Raw genomic sequence first — 9,239 nt, 5'->3', positions numbered from 1 at the left:
CTCTGTTGGTATCATTATATATTTTTTTGCATATCAATAAAAACGAGCTTATTAAGTTTCTCAATGAGGAAATCTTGTTGCAAAGTATAAGGATATCGAAATAATTTGATTCGCATTCAGGCATCGAGGATAAATTGATCCAGTCATGCTGCAAGAATGAATATATATTTTATAATCTTTCGCGATTAATTGAAACTTTTTAGAGCTTTCTAGATTTTATTATGAGAGTAATCTTTTCTTTCCATCAAGATATCACGAACTTTTATATGGTTTGCACATTATTATCAAGCTAAAAGTAGATTCTTTAATAAATGTTTATTGCTTGACAAAAAATGTCTATTTGCAAATTTTGCAATAAATTTGCTCAAACTATACATCTTAGAAATTGTACATAAATTATGTAATAATTATAAAAATTCCGAATAAATTCTCTTAATGTGCGTGACAATCAGTCTTGTATAAAGTATGTCATTTAAACAAAATGTTACGCGCACTATTAATTGTAAAGTGCTATAGCGAATTATTAAAGATATCAATTGTGGCTGATAAAAAAGTTGACTTCGAAGCAAAAAAAGAAAAAAAAACAACTATATTCGCGTAGAGAAGATTTATCAATCTTTCCGTAATTATTGCATCTCTAAGAATTTCAAATAAATTCGAGTTATTCCGTTTATGACGCAAAGCATTGCCAAACAGATCTAATCGAAAGCTTGCAATAAAGTAGGCACATTGATAAATTACACCTGCTATGCCACAATTTACTAGCATTAATATTTTTTATATCTGTTTAATTTAAATTACTAATATATTTAATAAAATTAAAATGAACATTATGCATTAATAACAGAACACATTAAAGCCGTCGGGATTCAAGATTTATAAGAATTTTACACATATTTTAAAATAGTTCTAAATAGATCAAGATAGATTTATAAAGTTTCTACATATTTTTCGATACGTTAAAGAAATAATGTCGATAAATAGATGAACTTAATACACCGTAAGACAAATCCAATCCGGTTCATTGCGATCTATATTGCTACAAGAAACCCGTTTGGTTTAATAAAGCCGGTATCATTATGAGCGGACCGCAGGGATGTATCGTTGATCCGAATGTTAATTCGCAAATCAGAAAAAATTATAATATGATAATATATGGCAGTGCTATTATTAATGTAATAATAATTAAAGATAATTATTTTATGATTAGACAAATATTGATGACTTTGTAAAAAAATAAGTCTCCGAATCATATAAAGAAACATTTCTGCGAATAAATTAGACTATCGGATATTACAGAGTTTATATTTTACGCATTTTAAAAGCATGTGTAATAGCAATAGAAAAATATGGAGATGTAGATAATTGATGTTTAAATAGTAATAACATGCATGTTTCTGAATTAATTAAATAGCGCGAATACTAAGCACTGGATACTAAGATATAAGAATACGACGTAATCTTTCTACGAAATATAGTCGTCCATTATTAAAATGCGATATTTGATGCGTATCGAAAATAGATGCAAGTGTTATAAGAAGTATTCCTTAGAGAAGATCCAGCGGATACATCATTGGCTATAGTTTCGAATATCGTATTAATGACATCTCAGCTGACGGATTATTGATTGTTAACGAACGACACATTATCGTGTGCACTTCGTTTCGCATTATCCAGCATACTTAAAAGCGAGAATTTACTACGAAGGCCTTTGTTCAAAGAATGTGTTGGTACGTTGCATATCGGACTCGCAATATGTACTGGAAGTTCGCAATCGTGTTATTCGTTGCCATTTTATTCAGAAAATCTACAGCGCGAAAAAGCGAAGAAAGTTAGTGATAATTCATCTTGTTGATTATATTCATAATCGAGAAAAGTTTATTTTAAGTGTACGCACAGAAATTCACGATCCTGCGCTGTTGTCTTAGATTTATATGACTCCTCTTTTCGATAACAAATTCTTTGCCAAATTTAGAATTAATTTTTCTCAGACAAAAATTGTCTTTGTTATGCGAGATTTGAACGGCATAAGGAAACATCCGTAACTTGTTTAGATCGATATATAAATAAACATGCATTTCGTGGTAGACGCGTGATTAAACAATCATGACGCACAATAGTAAATTGATGAACTGTGCGCTTTATGAGATAGTTGCGCGCTAGAAATGAATAACTTCTATGTATCCTTATAATTATAGTTTTCTACATTGTAATTGCACTATAAATTAGTCGTCGTTGCGATTACGTCTGTTTTCCTATTACTTATTTACGTAATCCTTGCATCTTCGCAGAATGCAAGGAATATGCTAATCTAGTTTACGAAACCGAGAATTCGCCGATTTTACGTATCAATGCTGGCTCGAATAAAGTGTCTCGTTGTGCGATTATTGAGACGCCTCTTATCATCGGCGGTGTACCGGCGAAACCCGCGGAATTTCCGCATATGGTGAGAATAGATAAGTAACAGTGTTGTTGATACCGAAAAAAAAATACACGATTGTTATTTAATTGTCAATACAGCGATGAAATGGAGAGATAAGGAAATTATCTTTGATTATATTGAATTAAAAATGATATCATCAATATTTAAAAATTTTATTATTGTTATACACACACACCATACACATACAAATGGTATTATATAAAATATTTTTATATAAATCACAAAAAAAATAAAAATTAAAATATATTTTAATATCGTATGGAATCTCACAGTTTTTCCGTAAATAACAAATGACAAATTAAAATCTTTAACTTTATTATTTTTAATAATAAAGTAAAATGCCAGATATTTTATTTAATAATTCTTTTTTTAGCTTATCATATAGAAATACAGAATACATATGTTTTTTTTTTACCTGTTCCAATTAAGACAGCTTGAGAAAGGTTTCCGTTGTATTTAATTGACAAAATATCACTTCAATTACAGGCGGTGATCGGTTATGGTAAGAGTGACGCGGTGTCCTGGCAATGTGGAGGAAGCATCATCTCTGAGAATTTTATCCTGTCAGCAGCTCACTGTTTGGAATCCCCGGACAAGTAACAATTTTATTTCTCACAATTATTCTATCATATTCATTTTATTATTATTAATTTTGGAATTAAAATATAAAAATATATATATATATATATATATATATGTGTCATTTTTAATATTATTTCTTTGTTTCAGAGGTCCCGCGACCAAAGTGCGTGTCGGCCTGATTAATTTGTTAACTCCAGACGACGTTATGCAAGAGAGGTATATCGCGGAGAGAATTAAGCATCCGGATTACAAGCCTTCGGTTAAATATCACGATATAGCATTACTTAAACTCGATCGACCGTTAGAGTTGAATCCTCGAGTGCGACCCGCATGTCTTGAAGTAAACTCGCAGATACCAGATAAAAGCGCTATCGCTTCTGGATTTGGAAAAACCTCTTACGGTCAGTATCTTTCAAATAATTTTTCCTCTTATATATATTTTAATATTTCATAATGTAAATTATTTTATATTAATTTATTATAATATTTCTCATTGTTTTATCTTTACATCTTTATATATGTATATATAGAAAGATATTATACTTATAAGATATTGTGCAGAATCTAATATCGGCAGCAACGAATTAATGAAGGTTCAGTTGAATTACATTTCCGAGGAGGACTGTAAAAAGAATTACGCCGAAGATCTCGGCACACGACGGCTACCTGACGGTTTGATACAGGGTTTACTTTGTGCCGGCGTAATGGAAGGCGGAAAAGACACCTGTCAGGTGCGTGCAATTAAACATTTAGAATTATTTTCAAGCCTTTTGTCTCTTAATAGAAAGTTTTGGAGATGTTACCTGCATTTTTCAAATTAATTTCATCAATTAAGTTTTTACAACAGAGAAATATTTTTTTATTTTTGGATGGAATCTTTAATCTTAATTTAGGAAAACTCTCTCTCTCTCTCTCTCTCTCTCTCTCTCTCTCTCTCTCTCTATATATATATATATATATATATATATATATATATATTACAGATTATAGATATTAGACTATGATTAAAAAGATTTCTATATGATTTAATTTCGCATTATATATAGGGTGACAGCGGTGGTCCATTGCAAAGGGTTCTCGCGAAACCTTACTGTATGTACAGTATCGTAGGTGTGACAAGCTTCGGAAAGTTTTGCGCTTTTAAATTTTCTCCCGCGATGTATACCAGAGTTAGCTTTTATATTGACTGGATCGAGAATACTGTTTGGCAATAAAAAATTAGTTTGAAATGCATTATCAATGAATGTCAATCTCTTTAACTTTAATTTGGATAGCTTCAAGAAATAATTGTTTAAAGACAATTTACATAGATGACGAGAGAAATAAAATTAAGAAGGAATGCTCGAGATAGAAAAATAATCATACCTCGTATGTTATTTACATTGTTATAATTTTTATTGCAAAAAGATAATAATCATTTTCATTGATATGTACAATACAGTATCCAAACGCATGTATATATGTACGAACCACAGTATATAATAAACATTTTCAAAACTTATACATTTTATACAGGAAACATATCTTAGATATATAACAACCAACAATGATGATAATAATATTGTATGCAATAATCTTTAATATATACGCAATAAAAGTAAAGATAATATTCAAATCACGTTTGTCGTATAAAAACGATGGGAAAAAGTTGCCATGACATTAACAGACACTATATATATATATACGGTATATGTCGAGTATATTGTGAGCGAGATATATTACAAATAGGAATTAAGAACACACGAAAAGGGAACGAGAGAACTTATAATATGATAAAAAAATATACAGAGATGTGACTTGCTTATTAGAAGAAATCCCGGTAATTGTCGAGTGATAAGATACTTAAAACTTTCATCGAGATACGATTAAAATTCTTATTTTTGATTACGCTTATTATATACATTATGTACGTAGTTTAAATTATCAGTCTTACGGCTCTCGAAAGAAAATGTACACTCGTACCTGTACGTATACACGCGAACGCTCGTTACATCGATTAGCGATATGGTACTCGATGAACGGACACGAACTCGATCCGGAGCAGCATTACGGATGCACAAACTACTTTCTTTGCGACAGCGATTGGACTAACAATCCTAACAATCATTTCATACACATATAATTGTTCGCAAGCTGCTTTTAATTCTAGATCGTCGTAGAAAAGAAAAAAAGAAAGAGAAGAGAAGAGCGAAGAGTAGACAAGAGAAGAAACTAGAACAGAAGAAAATAATATCGATTCCTACGTTATTTATATATATATATCAAAAAAAAAAAAAAACAACAATAATATGCATTCCTAAAGAACTTAATGATATGTTGAAAGAAAATATTTAAAAATCTGTATAGATGTAAAGCAGATGAAGGAGATATATTTTTTTTCTCTTGTTCCAAACTAATCTCTTTTAATACTCAATTGATCATCACAGTAGTGTAAATTAATATCATTGTATATACATACACGTAATATATATAATAATATCGCGTTACTTTATAGATTTGATTAAATAATATCGCACTACCAAATTAATATAACGAAAAATAATTAAATATCCAAGAGAGTAATTTAGATTACATGAAAATATTATATATCTCCATCATCCATACTTTTATTCATATTCGCTTTGAATTACATGATACTTCGATGAGCTAAGAAAATCCTAAGAAGAACATTATAAATCTAATGAAAAGCTAATACAACAAAAATCGAAAAATACAACAAAAATCGACGTTAAAAACTATCTCGCTGAAAGGATGTAACGCGCGAGTGAAACTCTCGTCATCCACTTCGAAGAATCTCTATGAGCAGAGAAAGCAGTTTCGATATCGCTATGAAAGCCTGTTGTTAAAGACGTACAATGGCGCCTGGCCAAATGACTAGCTAGAGCTTTCACGATCATCTCTCACGTCTCGACGTTCCTTCCGGTACGCAATTCTAATTCGGTGTCAGAAAAGCTAAAAGATTCGTTTGCTGGCAAGTACTCATGCTCCACTCTGTTATTTTGTTATTCCGACACTTTAAAACCGCACTGATCGCACTAATTTATAAAATACTCGAGAAAAATTGAACCGATTCTTCAGATCTGCATCAGAAAAAAAATATTTGGCATCTGACGATTCGGCTCATATTATATATCGTTTTCTTTTTATCGAGAATTACAATTTCTGTACATCATAAATTAATGATCGCTCTTATGTAGCGGTTTAGTGTCCATTAGTATGCATATAACATAATCGAACTGTTTGTCGACAGGCTCCTGTATTCAAGCATTTATTGCGATTTTCTTATTAATCTTGAGCCTTGTTTGCTTAAATACGCGTCGATTCAAGCGGATATTGAACGGATAATATGACTATATGTAGTACGCGTGTGTATCTATGTCTACTATATAATTCTGTACATTCATCATATAATATTTATGGATATAAAATATAAATCTTTCTTGAAGTAATCCATGAGAAATAAAAGCCCCGAAAGGAGTAAATAATTGCGCGTTAGTAGTTTAATATCTTACAAGATATATCGTATTTCAATCATGTGCTCGAATCATTCGAATATTCTAATTGCGTGATAATGATTGCTGAAACCTTCTTCATCGCGCGAAGCTATAATTTACCCTTTATTCGCGAAATAGTACAAAGAAAGGAGATATCGCAAGGGAAACGGTAGATAGCACCAGTTAGATAATAAAATAGAAGTAATAGAATAAAAAATGTCGTTGATGATTATCGTTTCGTCGCTTTCCGTCGATAACGTTCACGTCGACTGCCAACACAAGCTACACTTTCTCGCAACCGCGTAAGCTTCTTGTAATTAATAATAATAGAATTTTTTAACATTTAATAAAATGTTGGAGTAGCATCACTCATCAAGTATATGACAATAACCCAGACGAGAGCTGAAGAACGCTTCTAATAAAAACACTCATAGATCATCTTTTAGACGTTTATGTGTCTGGGCGATGAGCTACACACGTTGACGCTACGAAACAAACGTTTATATAATTCGCCCCACAAGGCATATCGCGTTTGTCAGTAATCTCGCAACTGTTTTATGTTTATTGAGACCTCACGAGACTATAGACGTGTCCCGTTATACTCGTAAAATAATAAACACAGCTGATCGAGAATCTGTGTTTCGCGGAAAGGATCGTGTTAAGGGCGCCGGAAACGAAGAGGTGGAAGAGAGATAGAGAGAAAGAGGAAGATATTTACAAGGAAAGTAGTGGAGATAACTTACAAGACTATAATATTGACCGACACACACATGACGAGACCAGCAAGATTTGATCAACTCGATCGGGTAGAAGCTCAACCGCGACCGACTATCTTGAGTCTGTAGGCGGTTCAAAAATCTCAGGAATGCGGAAGTAAAGGAGGAAGAAGAGGACGTTCGAGAAGATAACGTGCGACGATGATGTTCGTGCCGATGAACTGGCGCGCTGGAGACGGACGCAGGATGACCTTGGTGATCCGGTTGTATGATGATGTGAATGCTGGAAGATGGGTGATCTAGAAAGACAAGAACGCGAAATAAATAATTTTATTCCATTCAAATTCCATTTATGTAAGAAGGCCGAAAGTATAGTGCTTTATTAAATAAGTAATTACGATAAAACAAAGTATATATGTATTGTATATAGAGAAAAAAAAGAGATATATAGTATCCATAAAAAAATTTATAAAAGCTCAATGAATTTTTATACAAAATTAAAATGCACAGCGTATCGTTAGAGTAAATTGCAAGAAATTTTGAAATTTGATCAATAATTAATATAATTTAAGAACGTAGATTTTTGACGCACTCTGTATTCAGCCTCATAAATAGATATATGTACTATGATGAACGATATCATCAAGGTAAACTATTTTATGGAGGTCAAAAACGCACATTAATTTCTTTTATTATTAGAAACTATATTTCTTTATATAAAAAATTTATGATATATTTAAATATCATATAATAAAACAACATAATGAGATTGAAAAATTTAATTTATTAACGCAGAGAGATTGGTCCGGATCCAATTTATTAAAAGCGCGCCCATGACAGATCGATTGCGATTTCTAGCGATGGTTAACAATGTTCGGCAATTAAAATGTTCGTCCAGTTCGCTCTTCTCCGTGATTCGGTGTGCACGTCTTGTGCACGTACGTGTACAAACGCGTGCAAACACCGCGTAAGCGAACAAGTAAGCAAGCAACGAGAAGTTGAGATTACTCCGGTCCGTCCCACGCGTCTAGACATCTTAAAATTTCTTTTTCTCTTTTTCATTTTCTCTCTCTCTCTCTCTCTCTCTCTCTCTCTCTTTCACTGTGTTCACCAAGGCGTGGTACCACCGGCGTGACCGCGGTGCGTATATATAATCCTGCGCCACCACTTCTCACCAACCGCGTCTCAAACATAATGTCTACAGGATATCTCAGAAGTCGCGCACATTTTCTCCGCACGAAGATACCGTTCACTGCTGAACTGTTTCAATGTCGAGAGACGCATAGATAAAGATACTCGAGGTTTCAATCCTCCGATGCACTTTGAGGATTAAAGTGACTCCTGCAGTCTGTTATCGTGTGTATGCAACTGTCTAGTGATACTGAGAATTACCGAGAATTATATTTCAGTCTATAGTTATCGCGGATGATGTTGTTACTTAAGAAAAAAAAAAAAAAAAAAAATGATTTAATTATTTCCTTCCAAATTGCATATCATGTATAAAATTCTCAAACAAGGTGATAATTGGATTGAGCATCTCTTAAAGTTAAAAGGTCAATCATTTGATATCAGTTATTAATAAATAACGCTGGATACTCTGATACCGCTATATAATCTCTGCAAATATAGATACTTTGTATTACATGGATATCATTGAGAAAAGATCATTCGCAATAATATTTTATCAAAAATTGACGAAAATATAATGAAAAAACAAAGAAAAAATTTATTATTACATTACTAATTAGTGCTCGAAAATTTTCCACTTCACCGGATTTTCCGGAAAAATTTTTGAAAAAGTTTTGATTAAGAAGAAGATATAGATTTTGACGCATCCTGTATTTATTGCCAAGATAGATATACGTGCATGATAAACGATATCCTCGAGGTGAACCATTTTATGGAGGCGAATGAGGCATTTTAATTTTAAAATACCTTATAACTCTCTATATTGATAACGCTTAATCAATTAACTACATTCGCGTTTCATATGTAAAACAATTT

General features: G+C 32.2%; 2 protein-coding genes across 3 annotated transcripts in view; one reads left to right on the top strand and one right to left on the bottom strand.

Annotated features, from left to right (window-relative positions):
• The first annotated feature begins 1,637 nt into the window (after positions 1-1,637).
• LOC138934773 (serine protease snake-like) lies at positions 1,638-4,363 on the top strand. The gene is made up of 6 exons (XM_070298844.1): positions 1,638-1,831; positions 2,292-2,446; positions 2,930-3,039; positions 3,173-3,426; positions 3,587-3,756; positions 4,072-4,363. Exons 1-6 carry the CDS (start codon positions 1,723-1,725, stop codon positions 4,237-4,239), a joined length of 966 nt encoding a protein of 321 aa, XP_070154945.1. The 5' UTR covers positions 1,638-1,722; the 3' UTR covers positions 4,240-4,363.
• Gbs-70e (Glycogen binding subunit 70E) overlaps positions 2,863-9,239 on the bottom strand; it is a 27,753-nt gene continuing 21,376 nt past the window's right edge. The window contains exon 5 of one of the 2 annotated variants that reach the window (XM_070298847.1): positions 2,863-3,018. The gene's annotated coding sequence lies outside the window, so the exon portion shown is untranslated. Of the gene's footprint in view, positions 3,019-5,432; positions 7,535-9,239 lie in introns of those variants that run through there. The other variant, XM_070298845.1, reaches the window with a different exon arrangement.

The sequence above is a fragment of the Polyergus mexicanus genome, unplaced genomic scaffold, assembly GCF_030449975.1.
Source record: "Polyergus mexicanus isolate NDT 795.1 unplaced genomic scaffold, iyPolMexi1.0 SCAF_7, whole genome shotgun sequence".
Classification (NCBI taxonomy): domain Eukaryota; kingdom Metazoa; phylum Arthropoda; class Insecta; order Hymenoptera; family Formicidae; genus Polyergus; species Polyergus mexicanus.
The sequence above is the reverse complement of the archived record's forward strand: the minus strand, read 5'-3'. Positions and strand labels throughout refer to the sequence as shown.